General features: G+C 40.4%; 1 protein-coding gene across 5 annotated transcripts in view; it reads left to right on the top strand.

Moving 5' to 3' along the window:
- Positions 1-18,517, top strand: part of KIAA1328 (KIAA1328 ortholog) — a 174,383-nt gene that overhangs the window by 113,628 nt on the left and 42,238 nt on the right. For all 5 annotated transcript variants that reach the window (XM_075488409.1, XM_075488410.1, XM_075488411.1 and 2 more), the window contains 2 exons: positions 850-1,535; positions 4,349-4,444. In XM_075488409.1, the coding sequence (XP_075344524.1) occupies positions 850-1,535; positions 4,349-4,444 (782 nt within the window). The remainder of the gene's footprint in view (positions 1-849; positions 1,536-4,348; positions 4,445-18,517) is intronic.

The raw sequence follows: 18,517 nt of genomic DNA, 5'->3' as shown, positions 1-18,517 counted from the left end.
AGAAATGCGAATGCCTGATTCACTGCTCTTCTGATGTGCATAAAAACTCAAATGCTTAACTGCCTAGATGAACCATAGTGCAAAGATACTCCAGGAAGTAAGTAGGATTTTGATGTCTGTTACATAATATCCACGAGTATAACAAAACCACTAGAATTTGCTTGCACTGGCTTGACAAATGTGAATTACAGTTGCTTTCTTTCTTCAGAGTTTTATCAGAGTATAATCACTTGCCCAGCTTAATTGAAAAATCACTTACGTTTATAGCTGAATTTAAACATGTTTTGTATTTAAATGACAGCTTTTGATGTACAACCATTTTTTACAGAAAGTAGTTGGTTTTTATCTGTGTTTCTGTAAAGATATTTCAAAAACTCTCATCAAATTTCCAGCGGTAAGTAATATCCCATTCAGTGCAAGGTGAAATGTTTTACATCAAATCTCCTGCTGTGTAATGGCCAATCAAAGAGTGGCTGAATGGATTTTTTGGCTCGGTATTCAAAATTAAACATTTTCAAACATTAACATTTAATGTTTTTTGCCACTCTTCAAGTTGATTTTATGTAACCCTAGATGCTCACAACTACTTGATACTCTGAAGCGACTCATTTTATGCTGAGGATCCTGCAGGCAGTAGTTTTACATTTATTACACTTGTGTAGATGGAATGAAATGTAGATTTGATAGCAGATTCGTGTCTGTCTTCTGATAAACATTTTCTTGGGTTTGGCTGTATGTCCATCAGCATGATGCAGCAAGTCTGTTTCTGAGAGAATGCATTTACCAAGTGAAATTAATGAGCAAAGATAACTTTTGGTAATTCACAGGAAATTGTTTCTCTTATTGCAGGTATCCAGTAAGAAGAGCTCATGCCAACAACCATCTTTGGAGCTAGATGGTTCCTACTTGGGCATTGGGGCACCTCAGCCTTTTTATAAGAACAGTAGAGCATCAAAGGCTGGAAGCCCAGCCCATGTTGCATTGTCTCAGCCATGCAGGAATAATCACGATTACGGGACTGAAATCCATTACAACCATCGGGAGTGTCTGAAGGAATATCCAGTAGAAAATGGCTTGCACAGAAAGTGTAACAATGTGATTTCCCCAGCCAAGCAGGGGAGCCCTCACAGTGTAAAACCAGATCAGGAGATGGACCAGAAAGCAAATCAATTTCAGAGGACATGCCCTCAGCAAGTGAGTCAAGGTTGTGCCTGCAGGCATGTAGGGAGTTCAGGGGGCGTGCAAGAGAGCCACCATATCAGCCAGGTACCTAGAAGACACTCTGGGCCAGTTCACAAAACCTGTGATTATTCTAGGTGCTCTCAAGTTTCTCAGCTGAGTGACAGTGTGGACTCAGGGCCTAAAGAAACAGAGCAGGCTAAAAGGTTGTATGAAGAAAGAAGGCAGAAGCTGGTTCTGCAGAAAATGGAGCTGGAAATTGAAAAGGAACGACTGCAACATTTGTTGGCTAAGCAAGAAGCAAAACTGCTCCTAAAACAACAGCAACTACACCAATCGCGTATGGATTATAACAGGTGATTTTCGAGACTTACAGTTTTTAAAAAAAAAACCTAAAATTTCTAATTGAGACATGGGCAATAGTTAAAGTAGGAGAATGGAACTGATAAGATAGGCAATACCTGTGGCACAAATTCTAACAGTGATTTAGAGGAGAGGAGACTTTTTAGTATATTAGCATATACTGTTGGGAAACAGCATGACAGCTGTGGAAAACAGCAGAGGAAAACAGTATGTGGTAGAAAGAAAGGTACAAGAAAAGCAGTGCTAAAAGACTAGGTAGGAAAAGAACAGTAGAAGAAAATGAGAGGTTGATCTTAGTGCAGGCCCTTCAAGGAATACAGACATTTGGAAAGAGATCAGTGTGAGCATGGATGACACAGATATGTCATTCCCCCTTCTTTCCTTGGAGAGGCCAGTTTTGAAGTATTGCACCTTCCTAGGTAGGGACTGGAAGAAGTGTGTTTTACAGAAAAGATGGAGATCATTTTATATATATATGGAATATATATATATTTTCTGTTTATATGTATGGAAAAGGAAGGGAGCCCTGTGTAGCAAGGACATTTTCTTTCCAGCGGTGTTTGTGGAAGGGAGAATGCCAAGACTGAGGCAGAAGACATGTTTAAAAACTAGAAGAAGGGAAGGGCAATAACCATAGGAATATGGAACGTGGCTTGCAATGCCCATGAGCTTGTTGCAGAAGGTGAGATCACAACTTCCTGACAATATGAATGGGGACTCTGGAAAAGAGGGATAAACTGGTTTATTGGTATCACATTACTAGAGTGGAGAGGACCGGTGAAAGGGAGCGGGTTAAAGCAAGTTGAATTAGCCAGTGTAACTCAGTTGAATACTAACATTTCAGCAGTAGGATGGGAAAGCAATGGGAAAAAATCTAGCAGTCTTTTAGAAGAAGCAACAGGAGGGTTTCACAAGGATGCTTATTTTGATACTGTTTTAATATGGCAACTGCTGACAGCATCTCATGAGAGTCTGCATTACGTGACCCACTTCCTGCATTCACGTATTATAACCACCATGGAGGAATAGATCACTTTCTCTTCTTAATCCCAGCCCCCTGGTTACTTTTCAAACTCTAAAAGAGAATACTGTAATTTAGGTGGTCTTTTGTTTGTTGTCTTGGATTGTGGCTTACATTGAAAGTAATGTTTATATGGCTTTAAAAATGCCTGTCTTAAAGGCAATCAGAATTGTGTGTGTTAAAAATGACTGAGGTCACAAACAAGGGATTATGACTTCAGGTAAGAATTAAGTAGGAACAGATGGATTCTTAATCATCAAATACCTTAATTCTATGCCTGCATCCCTCTAATGAAAAACAAGTAGAATATGAAGGACATACAGACTGAGATTTTTGGTGGTTTTGTTTCTCATGGATATTTTTCAGCATTTGAGGCATCATAAGCCCAGAAAAAAATGGACCTTAAATATATCTATAAAGATGTACTTGTTAATGCCATTATGCCTATTTTAGCTATTTTTTTTCTGAAAAAAAGTCATGTTTTACAGAGCTCTAGTTACCTAAAGGAATTATATGAAAGAAAATCATATATGATCAATCTAAGGACTCAGCGTTTTTATGATCTCTTTTCAGAGGTGCAGGTGAAAGCACATTTGCCATATTCTCTTTCAGAAAAGCAACTAGAATATAGTGTGCTTGCTCTTAAAAATATTCAGTCTCTTTAAAATTAAATGGTTGATATTTACAGGTAAATCTCGTAGGCATCACAGTTCTGTTTCAGTTCTAGGTGTATAATTCACTTTTGCACTTGATAACAGGGTAATATTATATACTACAAACAATAAAAGTTTGTTTAGCTAAGCTCAAATACCCTTTGCTTCATTGTCAGGAGGCTTTAACCTAGTTCATCTCTTAACATCATGACAGTTTAAAAAAACAATGCAACAAAAATCCATTTCCACATAGTGTTTATTTTTGTCTGTCCTTTTGCATGGGTGGAGTGCTGGTTAAGGTCCATTCTGAGCTGCTGAAAGTGTTGTCCTCAAATGACAAATGAAAAGTCTGACAATTTATAGTCATTGGCTATTAATCTTTTGCTTTTTTAGCGAATGTATGAATTGATCCTTTTTTTGGCCACGCTGTATCATAACTGCATTTTAATATCCCACATTTCCCTATTTAGCCTCAAGCGAGCATAGTACTTTTAGTTTGCAGTTTCTCTCTGTGTGAAGTAGTTGCTTGGCTATCAAAAATGGTGTGTGTGCAGGGAAAGGGGTAGTTCTGTGACTCCTCCTGATGGCAACCACACCAGAGTAGACAAATATGGGTAAATCCTGGCAACAGGAATTTTATTCAAATAAAAATTGCTGACTTTTCTATCTTCATTGGAGCGAAAGAAAAAGGTGGGGTAATCTATTAAAAATGGAGCATCATCTGTGGGCCCATAGTTTCAGGAGACACCACAATCTCAAATGAATTCCATGTTTTATGCAGTTTACACACGATGCCTTTGAGCTCTGGTGCTGCTGGAGCTGTAATCTGAGCCCAACAGGGATGTTTGTTATTGGATACTGTGACCATTTTCTTAAGGGAGCAAGTCCTTTGAAATGAGTAAATGAAATTTTTCTAATCTTGTTCCCAATGGAAGCCCTTAGAAGCAAAGGCACTGGACATGTCAGCCTTCCAATACAAAAGTATATCTGAAAGTGTGAAAACAGTTGTGAAAGCTTCTGCATTTAATGTGATTAAGTGCCCTGTCTGTAGACACACAGCTCACCTTTTTGTGGAGAGTTCCTAGTGTGATGATTTGACTAGCTGCAAAACCAGCTAACTCTGCTTTTTCAGGTTTAGAGGCCATGTACCAGGTTCAGAAGATGTGCCCATTGATGAAGCACCTGGAGAACTTGCTCTGATGATGAACGGCAACAGCATGGGGCTAAGGTAATTTCTCTCTTCACTTCTAAGTACTTCAGAGTGTCGGTATATCTTCTTGACAGTGTGTTGTTGGCTGCCAAGGGTATTTGTTCATGTGTTTGTTTCAGATTAAGAGCTTTTTTCTGCAGGAAATGTAAAATTCATTGGCTGTTGCATTTTATGAGTCAAATCAATAGTTATGTTGATCTGTTATTACTCAAGGTTTAGGGGTTGATTTCCTGTAGAGGTCTCGGGTTTTGTGTGTCATCTCTTAAGAACACTAACCTAGCCGAGGGCAAAATGGAGTTTTCACAAAATCTTAGCTTTTGTTCTTTGTTCTAGGTACCGCTTGTTATTTTTTCAATTAAGATCAGAACATCTCTTTAGTCTTGATTTGGACCTGATGTCAAAAATACATTATCCTTTAACTCCCAGATAGAAATGATCTTTTACAGTTGGTGACAGTTACTTGGTTTTTAAACAGTGTTGTGTTGCGTTGCACCTCTGCTTCAGCGTGATCAGAGCAAACTACCACTGAAATAAATGGAAGTAGAGTTAAGCCAATATTTAGCTCTTTATCTCAATTTTGCAAGCTGTTTAAAACTTTAATCAATACATTATTGTGTTTTCTTTCTGTCCCATCCTGTCGCATTTCCTGTTACCACTGGAAGAAGACTCAGGCTTATTAGAAAAGCAACAAATAAAAACTGTGGATTTGACAGGGTTTTCCTCCCTTTCTCATACAGTAACAGCTTCTTGTTCTATGCTTTAACTGTAGATGTTCTTTCGACTAAGGTATCCCATTTGGTGGACAAGAAGAGCAGCTGTCCTTTGAATGGCTTCTTCTTTAGTGACAAGAGTAGATGTTAAAATAATAAGCTTTTCTCTCCTTTATAAGAATACTGGAAGCACTATTAATTTATTTATAAACTAAGGGTCTAAAACATTTTTTTTTTTAACCTCAAGTGATACTGATATTATTTTATTTTTTTGAGATCCCTCTTCACTGAAAAGGGATAAGACTTCTTTCTCCAGAACAACAGGCATTACTAGTTTTGTTGGAATACTTCGTTGCTTAACCAGGTGTTTGGCTGCTGTGAGTTACTGGCGTATCCTTATTGTATTCTGATGCATTTTTTTGTTTTGTTTTTGCACAGACTGAAGTGATCAAAGTTTGATCACTGTAACAAAAGAGATGGAGAGTCATGATATGTTTAAGCTACAGTAGCATTAAGCTCCTTGGAGGAAAAATGTAACCCAGAACATCTGTAGGGCATCTTGGCAACAGTTTATCAAAAACCTGCAAAAATCTACATAGCCTAGCAGGGAAAATGAGGAAAACCTGTGCTGTTAACAAAATGAAAGTTCCAGATTTCAAAAGGTTCCCCACCCTCTCTTCATTCCCCTGGTTTAATTTACTATAATTTTTCAAAGTTAATATGTGTTCATGCAGTCTCAAGTTGCCATGCCAGCTGGTTCCAAAGTTTGGCAGCAAAACACTTGGAAGTTTTTCCTCCTGTATGCCATCTTCAGTTTTGCAAAGGTTACCAGACGAATGCTCCCTAAATAATTTACTCTAACGTAAGGCTGAAAGAGGCTACAGAAGACAAGTCCATTTGTCTCTTTTATGCATTTGAATATGTAAGTGATGTTTTCTTCAGTGTTCGAGAGAGAGTGTGCAAGTGTGTGGCTAGAGCTTAGAAAGGATGAAGATCTGGTAGGAATACATCCTCTTTTTTTAACAGTCTCTCTTTCACTTTTTTTGGGGGGGAAAGGGGGTTGCGGGAGGGGGGGGGGGGTTTATTAATTGTTTTTTAATTGACCTGCCAAACAGTTCTTGTTACAGCAAATGCTATCAGAACCCTCATGGAAAACCAGCCCTCTCTGACTTCCAGTTCATACATGAGAGCTCCTCTGGCAAACCTCACAGCATGAAACTTGATTTCAGTCTTCAAATAAGCAAAACTTAGCTTAAAAATATCCTGGTATTTTAAAGGAAATGGTGAAAGTCCTTCAAAATACTAAACTTGCTGAAGTGAGGTATTGGAGTTTAGAAGTAAAATAAATAATATAATCAAGAACTGAAAAACATAGGTTTTTTTATAATTAACAGCTCATTTTGAGTTAATTATCTACAATTATGAAAATCTAATTGCAATTTATTCTCTACTATCTGTGGGAAGAATCATAGGCAAGGGAATGTGCATCACTGCCAGGCATAAATGCTATAGGATGGGTACAAATAATAGAGGAGCCCTTAATGAAAAACAAAAAGCAAATAGGAGCGTGCAGCTGTGCCAGGCTATTGAAAGGTAATTGTAGTCAGAAATGAGATATGTACTTTAAAAGGCATCTTGTCATCTCCTGGAGGGATTAATTTTTTCCCTCCTTGAAAAAGGAAAAAAAGATTCCACAAGCAAATACAGTACAGAGTTTGATTTCTGATACAAATTTTGGTCATAGTCTGGCTGTCTGTGAAAAGGAAAACTTTTACCTTGGGGACTACTGCAATCTGTAGCCAAATTTTCTAATGGATGCCTGTTTCATTTTCTCTTCTAAATGTGCCATTATAGTTTTTTTTTCATTATCAAAGTCAGCAAGTGTTGTCCATCTCAGCCTCTTTGGATGGTCCCAGTATGAATTTGCAGTGTTGAATTTGTGACTTCCCTGCTGGGTATGTTGAGGAGCTGTTGGGGAAGAAATGTGTCTGTTGCTTGCAGCTGGGCCAGCGCATGGGACCTGAAGAGTCTTCAGATGCAGGATCTCCATTTCCCTAAGGTGCAGCAGTCAGAGCAGGTTTTATTGAGGACGGTTTTCAGTAGCTTGGAGTGCTCCTAAGTGAGCCCACAGCCAATTTTCAGCTATGGAGATAGTAACTTGTACAATTAATGGCAAGTTGTCTGGTTGTCTGTATAATTTCTTTTCAAGTCTGCCCCAGTGTGCAAGATGCTTTAAAATATTCAAAATAAAAACATAACCTGATGCATTTGTTTAGCATAAAACAGCCTTTTACAAAGCGCATTCCATCTCCCAGACGCAGATGCTTGGTACATGCTCAAGTACCCACTCCATGCGTATTCAGTAGGATCAATACACCCGGCACCTGCTTTTGTGTGTGCTCCTGATGTCTGCATCTAGGAGAGGAATTTTAAAACAATCCACTCTTCTCTCCTTTATTTAATCTTAACTTTGGATCTGAATGTCATGGAAATAAGACCTATTTAATAGCACCAACTAGAGAAGATACAGTTTGCTTCTTTGCAAGTCCCCCTCCCCAGAGTTGTGCGGTGTGCCTAAATCTTAACATACAAGGTTCCCTGCTTTTCCAATTCTTAGGTTTCCTATGCGGCTCTGCCGGTACAGCTTTCTACTGCCTTCTCCGTATGCGTGCACCTTTTCCTCAGATTTCACATAATACTGCCACTGCACCTCTACACTGACCTGTGCAAAATGTTATAAATAGGAATTGTTGGATACAGCAGCTATCGGACGGGTTTACAGTTATCTGCAGGCACTCTTTCAATGCATGCTACCCAGTTAAAGGATTTATTTCCTGGAGTATTAAAGATTTGCAGGTGGAATGTGCCACCTTTAATTTCGTTGAAGGCTTCTTATGTTTGTGTGCTTCATTCTATATCACCCGTGTGTATTTTTTCCAGTTTGTATTTTTAGTTAGTTGAAAATATCAAACACAGTATTCAGCAGTACTTTCCCCCTATTTGAATGCTCATTGCTATGGTGATAATTCCAGGAGGGAATGCTGTCAGTGGTCTTTTAAAAGATTTTTATGTTTATGGTGTAACTATTTTTATTATCTTGTGAGAGAAGGTGACAATTACCTCTTGCTCCTTGTTTAATGCTTTGTTATGAACTCGATTTTTTTTGCGGCTTGTTAGACATGCAGGCATCTTTCTATAGTGATGTGAAAGCATACTTCTGTGTTTTTGTCCAAATATTCAACGCAATTAAATAGACGTGCAGAGGAACGCAGACTCGCAGCTCCCCCTGCTGTCCCAGGCATATCCAGGTTTGTTCATGCAATCCCCACCCCTCCAACTAATTTAAAAATAAAATAAAAATCACACAGAATCGCACGGCTCTGCCACCTCTGACCTGACTTGCACTGGCCCCATTACTCCCGTTTTTGAAGGGAACTGATATTTAAAAACCGGTGGCAATGGTAACACCCATTTTGTTTCCTACTTGGAGTTTTCTTGTCAGTTCTTCTTCATGCCAGCGTGTCACCTCCTGTTACTCTTGTCCCGAGCCTCTGGAGAAGAAACCGTTACCAGTGCCACAACTGGCTCATTGTCCAAGACTTCCCAGGCTTCAGTTCATCTGTGAGTTGTCCTTGGTCTCTTGAGGTGCATCTATATAGTACTTGGCCAACTTTTGGGAATGTATTGAATACAGTTCATTGGGATTTTTTTTCATCTATTTGCTGTTTTGGCAGACTGGCACATTAAATTGGGCTGAAATCAGCTGTGCTTGCAAATGGCCCATAAAACCTGTGTATCTGGAAGCCTCTTACTCACTTGTTAGTGTTCCTTTTAACACCCAAGTTACTTTCTTGTTCCAGATAATTTTACATTGAAGTTTGTATCATTTTTAGATAGGATATTTGTGGAGCGAACACTTGTTTGGCTGTAAAAAAAGTGCTTGCAGATCTGCCAGTAGTGCAAATGCTGAATTAGGTGCAGATATGAGTTTTTCTTTCTCTCGTGGCGTTGTCTGGCTATATACAGGCACAGCATCCCTCCAACAGATGGCTGCCGGAGTCTGTTGTGACGTAACAGGATAGTTGGAGTTAGATATACATTTTTGCTTCATTAGTGCCGCGTGCAGACTCTGAAGGTAGTAGGCTTTCTTGTGCAGGGTGAAGGCTTTTGTTCTGATGTGGTTACTAAGACCTTATTGCTGAGGGGGGGTGTGTGTGGCAATTTTTTACATGTATCTATGCATGCCTCTTTTTTTTTATGGTAGGCAGTGATCCTTATCAGACTGGGGAGCAAGGAATCCATTTTCACTGACCTGGTTGCTTCACTAATCTCATTTTCAGGTTTACTTTCAACTGCAACAGGGTTTTGAAGCTGCCTGTCTTACATTTACCTGAATTATGCTGATTCTGTTCTCATGATCACGTATGCTGCACGCAGCAGTATTACATCATTTCCCTTACAGTCCAAAGTAACCTTGAGCAGGAAGCCTACTGATAGACTTGAGGTATAAGACGTAAATAGGAGATAACCATAAGTAGTTTCCGTAGGCAGATGGAGCCAACCTGTAGGTGAGGTCTTCAAAAAGCACAGCAACTCTGGTGTTAGAAACATTGCTAAGCATAGGATGGCAATCAGTGAAAACAGGCTTGCTAAAACTCGTGTGCTTTGGTATTTTCACAAAACTTGCATTTCCTGCCAGTCTTCTGCATGGTTATAGTTCTGTAATATCACATACCAGAACTGAAAATGCTCGGAGATTTTTTTTCTTTGGGTTGAAATATTTAAAATTCATGCATCTCCTGAAGGAGTTTGTTCCTTGCCAACACTTGCAGACAGTGAGAGACATTTTTGCAAGTCATTTGCAGATGCCTCCTTTACAGGAAAATGTAGACACTGTTAGTTTACTGCCTGAATTGAATTTCGAAAACTTGAATTCTATTTTTATAAATTGGAGTGGATTACTTTTTCAGACATATCATTTTGTTACTTTTTATTTTTATGTGTAATCTTGGATGAAGAGAAAATTATGTTTAATCTAGATATTCATATGGCCCAGAAATTTGTGAATTGGAAAAGTTAAGAAAAATCTTATAAAACAAAATGTTCTGGAAGGTAGTTTTAAATTAGGAGATTTTTAAACCCACCCGCACAACTTTCACGCCATTTAAAAGCTCATATCAGAACTGATGGGGCAGGACTAAGAACAAAAGCTATTGGTATTACAAAGTTAAGCAAGAAATCCTCTGTACCCTGCTGTTCTGGCCACGATCACAGCTGCACTAAGCTAAAACCCACTCCCCCACCCCTCTTGTGACCTTGGCTGCACTTCAGCACACGGAGAATTGAAGCAAAAGGCAAACTCCAGTAAATATTGGATTCTGCCACTTGCAGATATACAGACTACATATAAAGATAACGGCACACGTGCTCTCGCTCACTCTCCAGCTCTCGCTTTCTCTGAAGTGGACTTTGTGTATTTGCCACTGAATTTTTCTGACATAAAACTTTCCAGACCACACTGGTGTGTTGAGCTGAACTCTGTGGCTTTGCATGGGTGCTGAGGCTTTGCAGAACTACCCATTACGTTTATAACGGTGCTAATTTTTGAGAGCCATGCAGAGAAAATTTTAGATTCAGCCCAACTGATTTGTTCTTCACACTGCTCCTGCGGTGAAGAGGATTGATTTTTGTGTTTCTTTTGATATTTGGCTTCCTTTCCTCTGGTACTCAATGCTTCAGGCCTTAATCCTTTAACCTTGAATCTGAGCATCAAGGCTTCAGGAGGGATCAGGCCTTTTGATGGAGAGAGAACATTTTTTTGTTGTACCAAATGGTTGGGAGTGATACAAGGCAAGACAGCTCTCCAGACAGTATATATTTCTCTGTTGTGTTAAAAGACTATAAACAGAGGGTGGGTTTAGTGGGGATTATAAATAATCTAGAGGAGGGTGGGGTATTAGAAGCAATGGAAAAGAGTTAATAACTTTTTCTTTAACATTTCACCAATAACCAGTCTATCATGACAGATGTGTACTGGGTTGCCAAATGCTAGAGTCTGATTTGGGTAACGGTTCAAAGCTCAGCGTGTCATGGAAATGGCAGCGTGGTCCCTGATGGAGCAGGGGAAAAAAAGCTTTTCAGCTTCTCAAAGGGCAGTATTTGTGGAAGCAGATGCTTGCTTGCCCTACCCAGCATAAAGAACAGTTCTGTGGGCAGCCGGGAGAGTTCGTACTGCTGGATTTTTATAGGATCATTAATTATATGTTATAAGGCAGCTAAGCATGGCATTCCTAACTCGATGAATTCCATTATGAATGGCCTTTTCATATTCTTCATCTCATTATATTAAATGCATGTGACCTGAAGTTTAGCTAAAGTTATTGTTCGGGTTAACTTTCATTTAGTGGTTGCCCTAATTTTAGAAACAGTATGATCTTTAGATTTTATGGAGAGACAGGTTTTTTTATGCATGTTTTTGCAGCACTATTTTAGATAATTTCTGTTGGAACTAGGTAGAAACCTCTGTGAAGTGGCAGGAAAGGGATTTAGTCACTCCTTGATTTGCTTGGACGTTTCTGTACCCATGTCCGTGGATGACAACATCCAGTTACACGGATTTGGCTATCATCTCTCTGCCAATAACTCTTAAACCCTCTGCTCTGTTCCGTCTAGTCTTGCATATCTGACTGCCTCCCTGACACATAATCCTGGTTGTTTTGCCTTCAGATCATTCCTAATCTGGCCAAAACAGAACTCCTTACTTTTTCTTCTGAATCTCTTTTCACTTCTGATTTTGATAACGCCACATCCTCCCTGTCACTCAGACTCGTAACCTTGGGGTCACTCTCTTTCTCCATATGCATCTGGGCTGCTGACAGCTATTGCAGCTTTCCTCTCCTTTGCAGCAAAAACATGCCTTCAGTATGTCAACAGTTAAAACACCATCCCTTGCTCTAGTCCTTCATCTTGCACCTTGACTACTGTAAAGTCCTCTTTGACTGCTCAATATTCATTCTCCTCCTTCAAAATAAGTTTTCCAAGTGCATATCTTGGCTGCTTATTCACATCTTGTCACCATTGCTTCTCTGAAGCCCTCCTTTGAAGGCCAGTTGTCTATTGTATCAGTTTATAGGGCTCTGCAGAAAGTGACAAAGCTGCTTCTTTTTTTATTTTATCTGCCACCTTCTCTTCTTTACTCCTTCAGTTACGTGAGACTTCATGTTGTTTTGGGTGTTGCATGAACTTTCAGCCATGTGCTCCTACCATGTTCCTTAACTCTTTCTGACTTTTGGAACTGCTGAGTCACGTCATGGTGACTCCTGCCTCCGTCTGTCTGTTCTGACTACATCTTTCCTGTATCATATCTTATGTCTTTGAGGCTTTTTTTTTGAGTTCAGCGTTTTTTCAGAGTTTTTTTTCAGAGTGCTTTTTTTCCTTCCCACCCCCAATCCTAATTTGATGAGTTTCAAACTAATCCATCTCTTTCCACTGACCACAAGGATGGTGTCTGCCCAGTAAATCCACCTAAAATATAAGTCATACTCAAAAGATACCACCAGTGACCTAGGGAGAGAAGTATTGTAACTCACCTGCAGTGACAAATCATCAGCTCTTCTGTGTAGAAAAGTTTACATATGGCTTCTAAGATATGCAAGAGTTTGAAGCAAAACAGTATGCAAGTATCTTCAGTCTTCTGTCAATAGTACCAGGCTTCACCTTTGTGTAATACGTGCCCTTTTGTTTGATTGATGTGTAGTTAATCCTTTTTTTCTTTTTAACTTTGTGCTCCTTTAATCTCCATCTATGTCTTGCATCCTTTTTGACAAAGTCATGTCTCTGAGGTGTGGGCTAAATTTATATACTGGCTGTAGACTTAGGGCTGAGATGGTTTGGCAACACAAATAATGCAAGCCTCTAAACCCGCATCAGTGTCAGAGTGGCATTGGTGGCAAGAGCTCTGGACAGACATTTCCAAACAGGTTATTGCAAACTTGTGCAAAGGTAGACTTCCAAGACCTAAGCTCAATAGTGGTAGCTGTAAGATAGCAAGAATCGCTTGTATCTGGACTAACGAAAGTACGTTGTGTGTTTGTCATGTTCAGATTCTAGGGGCAGGGAACCAGCAGCCCAGGGCCTGGGCAGAGCCCACAGCTTCACTGCACACAGCCTCGTGCCAGGATCTCTTCCCTTTGTTCCTTCCCTTGATACTGGACATGAGAGTGTGCCAATACGTATCTCACTGGTATGTGCCTCTTGGCAAGGCAATGGTTTCTGTGTGGTTTCAATTCTATTATGTCTCTCTATTTCCTGAATATAAGAGTACAAAAAAGTGTTAAATCTGTTCTGTAAACATCCTGGTTGAGTCAATATTTGGTGGTGCCGTCACATTCACATAAAACATGCACTGAAAGGAAATCTTTAGTGTGTTGTTTTTTGTGGGGCCCAGGCCGTATTGTTAGAGTTGTATGCCATCAGTTAGGCGTCTAAGTGTGTATTGCACTTGCAATAAATACCTGATTTTTCAGTCACTAGCCATCAAACGTGCTCTATGAAATATGTAACTTCAGTGGATTCAAGGCAATTGAAGTGGCTAGAAGTGGTATTTTAAACCTTTACCAAGAGCTACCTTGTCAAATCTACATATGTTGGGCATGGTAATCCGCTAATCTGAGTAAAGTCCAAAGTCTAATGTCTCTACTTCTTTTTGGGCTGTAAGATTTTTTTAAAAGCAGATCAGTAGTCAGTCTCAGTGTTTTCATTTTACTAAGCAATATAATATAGAGTACTAGTGTAGTAGGAAATCATTAATGTAGTCCTTAATCATAGAGTGACCATGTCCCATAGATGTGATTTAATCATGGAAAAAAGGCTGATCAAGTGTAAAGACGCATCAGGAGGTGTGTTTCCAACAGAAGTGGGATAGTGTATGACACCATTTTAAAAGATCCTAGTATGAGAGCATTTAGGATGCCATGTGCATTTATAGTTGCAGACCTGGCTATATTCTAACATGTCATTGCTTTTGATCACTATAAAACAAGAATCAAAAACCACGTCAGGTTTGTATTTGGCTGGGGAGCCAGTGTGGTGAGAGGAGATATGTTGGCATCATGTTAGAGCTGTGCCTCGTACCTGGACTGAGCCTGAGCCAACACACTGAGCCTCTGATGGTTTTTTGGAATGAGAAAAGCACTACAGTCTCCAGATTCACTAGTCCCAAGATTTGTAAGACCTCAATACTAACAGACCTATATAACCGTAAAAGCCAGTAGTAATCTGTGCTTAAAATGCTTGATTCAATCATCATGTTATACAGATAAAGATGATTAGAATAAGAGGACAGAATTTTCATGGAAAAAGTTGGGTCCCATAAGGGTGCTCCCATGTTGGTTTCAGTGGTAATGGTTCCTAATCATTAGAGAAATCAGATTCAAGGACAGCAGCCTCAGAAGAACAGGAAAGATAAAACCTCTAATTGTGCTTATTATGGAATTTGATGCATTTATGAAAGGCTTTCCCTGCAGCATGTTCCCTGATATCAGGGGAGCTGTCAGTGACCCAGAAAGTCACCTCAGGATCCTTAGGGGTACGTGTATTTGCCAATTTAGTGGTTATTAATTTTTATTGCTATCAGTGTGAGAAGTTTGTAACTTTATGTTCCTTCATTTCTTCATTTAGAAACCAGGGATGATAAATGATCGTGCCAGTATCCTGAGTATTCAAAGTTAGCATCTATCAAGTGCAACCTTGTCAATGAACAGAAGCAGCTGTAGATTTTGTCTTTTATAACTCTTCTGTCTGCATATAGGTACTACAGGATCCTCCAAAGCTCTTATTTTCTGTGCATATGTAACTCTTCATAATACCTGCACACAAGAGTGCAATGTTAAATATCTGTTCCTCTAATTAGGCATCTCTTCAAAATGTCGTGTTAGTAGGGCATACTGGAAACCCTGTGAGTACCTACTTTTCAACTCTTATGGTGTCCTTCCTTTGCTATATTGTTATTTATCCTTAGCAAATGATTGCTCTGTGATGTGATCCATAATCAGAAAAAGGGCTTTTGCAATTGCTGCTCATTTACTGAAAGCTCCTGTTATCAACACCTATCAGCCTTTCTGGAAACAGCTATGGAGGAGAGAGTGCTTATATACCCATAACCTTAGCGAAAGAAAACGTAAGGACTCTTGCACCAAGCAGGTGGTTACCTGCACACTCAGACCGATCTCTGCAGCAACAGCTCAGCCACAGCCTGTTTTGCAATGCAGCCCATCTACTGTGAAGTCTTTTGTCCTGGGTGAGCCAAGTTGAGAAGGGATGATGCATTGTTCTTCAATGCCTTTATCACAACCAAATTGCAATCTAATTTGGGGGATGTTTGTTCAGGAGATAGCTTGCATATGGCATTTCGATGGGTACCTTGTGAATGGGGCTGGCTCTCAGCCAAACAATAGTGACGCTGGATAAGGCACTAAGACAGGCATTCACTTTGCTGAAGAGCATGTGATTCTCCTTCTGAAGGAGAGTGCGACACGACTTGATCTACTGGAGAAGTTTGGATTTAGTTCAAAAACTTTGTTTGTCCTAAACAGGCTTTTGCATCATTCCTTATGGTACTTTCACTGGTGACAGCTAGGCAGGCTTTTCAGATATACAGACGCTGTTTTGAAGGATTGTTTTTATACCTATGACTTGACATTTACATGACTTTCTTTTGTGAAGGCTGACAGCACTGCTTGCTGGAACGACAGCTGCTCTGCTCTATAAGAAAGGCCAAACACACAATCACAGCATTTTGTCCTGCTAAAGCTTTGCCAGTTTGTTTTCTGTGGCCATTTCTCTATCACTGTCTGAAAAGCTTTACGTTGGAATTTTCTTTGGGTTCAGAAGAGAAGAGAGAAAAGTAATCAGAGCTCATTTTGTTGTTTATTAGGAAAACTAAGATGTGGGAAAGGTGCTGGTAGGGAGCTGAAATGTAGCTAACTTAGAGCAGAATGAGGACAGGGCTTCAAAGAGAAGGCATGAATATAATTTTAGGTGGAATTTAGCTTAGTACGTGCTACAAATGGACCTCTAACTGTGTATATTAAGTGAAGTCCTGACTTCATTGAAGATAAAGGCAGTATTCTGATTGATTCAATGAGGCCAGGGTTTCACCTATGGCTGGTGTGATCTAATAGGTCATTGCTAATTAAAAGCATATGTGGCCTCAATTCTTGCTGGTGGAATTAAATATCTGAGCACCAGTCACTCGGGGAATGGGGAAGGAACTGGACTCTGAAAGAGTGGTCTGGAGAAGCCGTGCTATGGATTACTGTACCCTGGTCCAGCTTGATATATGGAAAAAATTTTAGCATAGTGGCTGGTATAACTCCTCCAAGATGAGAGAAATATAAACAAAACACAGTAGGCCCAAGAGAGACAGTTCAACAGCAACCCGATGCAGCCACAGGCATTACTGGATTTGAGGGCGCTGAGCCTGAAGAGGAGTGTAAGAGATGAATGCTCTGCATCACTCCCCAGTAATATATTGTGTGCATAATAACATGTGGATTGTAGGCAATCACCGTCTGTTTTCTGTGACAAAAAATCCTTTTGTTACAAGCAGATTTGATAATATTTATATTTCAGTTCCAGAACTCTTGCTGGCTGCTGAGATGTTCCTCTACCTGTTGCTGCCCTCCTGCCTTTTGCCTAGAAAAATACATGAGAAAGGAGATGGACTTGGTCCCAAAGATCATGGACCTGTTGGAGTGGGTCCGAGGAGGACCACAAAAAGAGGGATGGAACACCTCTCCTATGAGAAAACACTGAGAGAGTCGGCGTTGCTCAGCCTGCAGAAGACAAGGCTGCGGGGAGACCTTCTTGCGGCCTCCCAGCACTTAAAAGGGGGCCGAGAAGGAAGACGGGGACAGACTTTTTAACAGGGCCTGCAGCGACAGGACGAGGGCTAGCGGTTTTAAACTAAAAGAGGGCAGATTCAGACTCAATATAGGGAAGACGTTGTTTACCATGAGGGTGGTGAAACACCGCAACAGGTTGCCCAGAGAGCTGGTAGATGCCCCATCCCTGGAAACATTCAAGGGCAGGCTGGACGGGGCTCTGAGCGACCCCATCTCCTCAAAGGTGTCCCTGCTCACTGCTGGGGCCTTGGACTAGGCCGCCTTCAAAGGTCCCTCCCAACCCAGACCGTTCGATGATTCTATGATCTCAAAACTATAAATGAACATGCTCTCTAGAAAGGAAAGCAGCTGTTTCTTATTAGCATGCAGTGGATCCCAGCAGTGTCATTAACATGCTGATGCATCTAACATAAGCCTCAAAATGCCAGGTTTCATAATTGGGCCACGAAATCTCACTCTAGGCTTGGATATGGCCTTCAAGGTCCGTATTAGAATAGGATATTTTTCCTGCTTTTTAAAGGAGGGGAAAAATGTTAAGCTTAGATTTTTTTTCAAGCACTCTATGTTTCAATATGATAGGCTTTAGATTTTTAACTGTGTTTTTAAGGTTGTTGATCTGCTGATGTGAGCAGATTGTTTTTGTGGTGAGGAACAGACGGGTGATGGCATTCAGGGATGAGAGATTGCCCTGAAGTTCGCGCTGTGCTGCTTCTCCTCACCTGGAACACTCTTGCCTTCCTTCCAGCTCTGCTCAGCTGTCCTGTAGATTTGCACACCCTACAGAAAGCAGTAACAAGTGGACCTCCTCTTGTTAGGAGGAGGTCCTAACGAAGAAGAATCTCCTTCCTCTTTCCCATGTGCTGCTCTGCTGGCTTGTACATCTTGCATGCTTCTCCCTGGATCCGCTGGAAAGAAGAGGCAGGCTGTATCCCCTCAGAAGAGGACTCCAGGTTGCAGATGGAGATGTGCTAAGGAGCGCCGAAAGCTCTACCTCTCTTGTCAGGGTTTTCCTCATGATTAGCTCTAAGCAGACACACACGGTGTATGCACTAATTCCAGGTGTCTCCTTTTCTCAGTGAGTTGAGTGTTTGGGAGTTGGTTCCAGTTCTATTCTACCTCTGCTGACCTGCTTGCTGTCCAAGGGCCCAGCTTCTTTACTGCATCAGTTTCTTATCTTCTTTGCCTTTTGGATTAGGGTAATCACACTGCCCTACCTGACACATTTGTTGGAAAAAACACCTGAAAAATCTGTGGCACTTGGTAGTTCTGGAAGTAGGGGCTTACAAAGAGTAACACAGCACACTTGAGAGGACTGAAAAAGTTGTGGTTGTTCAGGAGATCACTGTTGTTGCTTCTTAGATCCACTCATCCAAAGTCTACAGTCCTTCTTTTCTCCTCGCAAATATTTTTTTATTTGCCATGCAGACAACCAACTTCCCAAACAGTCCCGCTTTGGAACTGGTGGTTTTCAAAAGTGT

Source organism: Mycteria americana, chromosome Z (genome assembly GCF_035582795.1).
Source record: "Mycteria americana isolate JAX WOST 10 ecotype Jacksonville Zoo and Gardens chromosome Z, USCA_MyAme_1.0, whole genome shotgun sequence".
NCBI classification, from domain to species: Eukaryota; Metazoa; Chordata; class Aves; order Ciconiiformes; family Ciconiidae; genus Mycteria; species Mycteria americana.
This window is presented reverse-complemented; position numbering and strand designations above follow the sequence as displayed.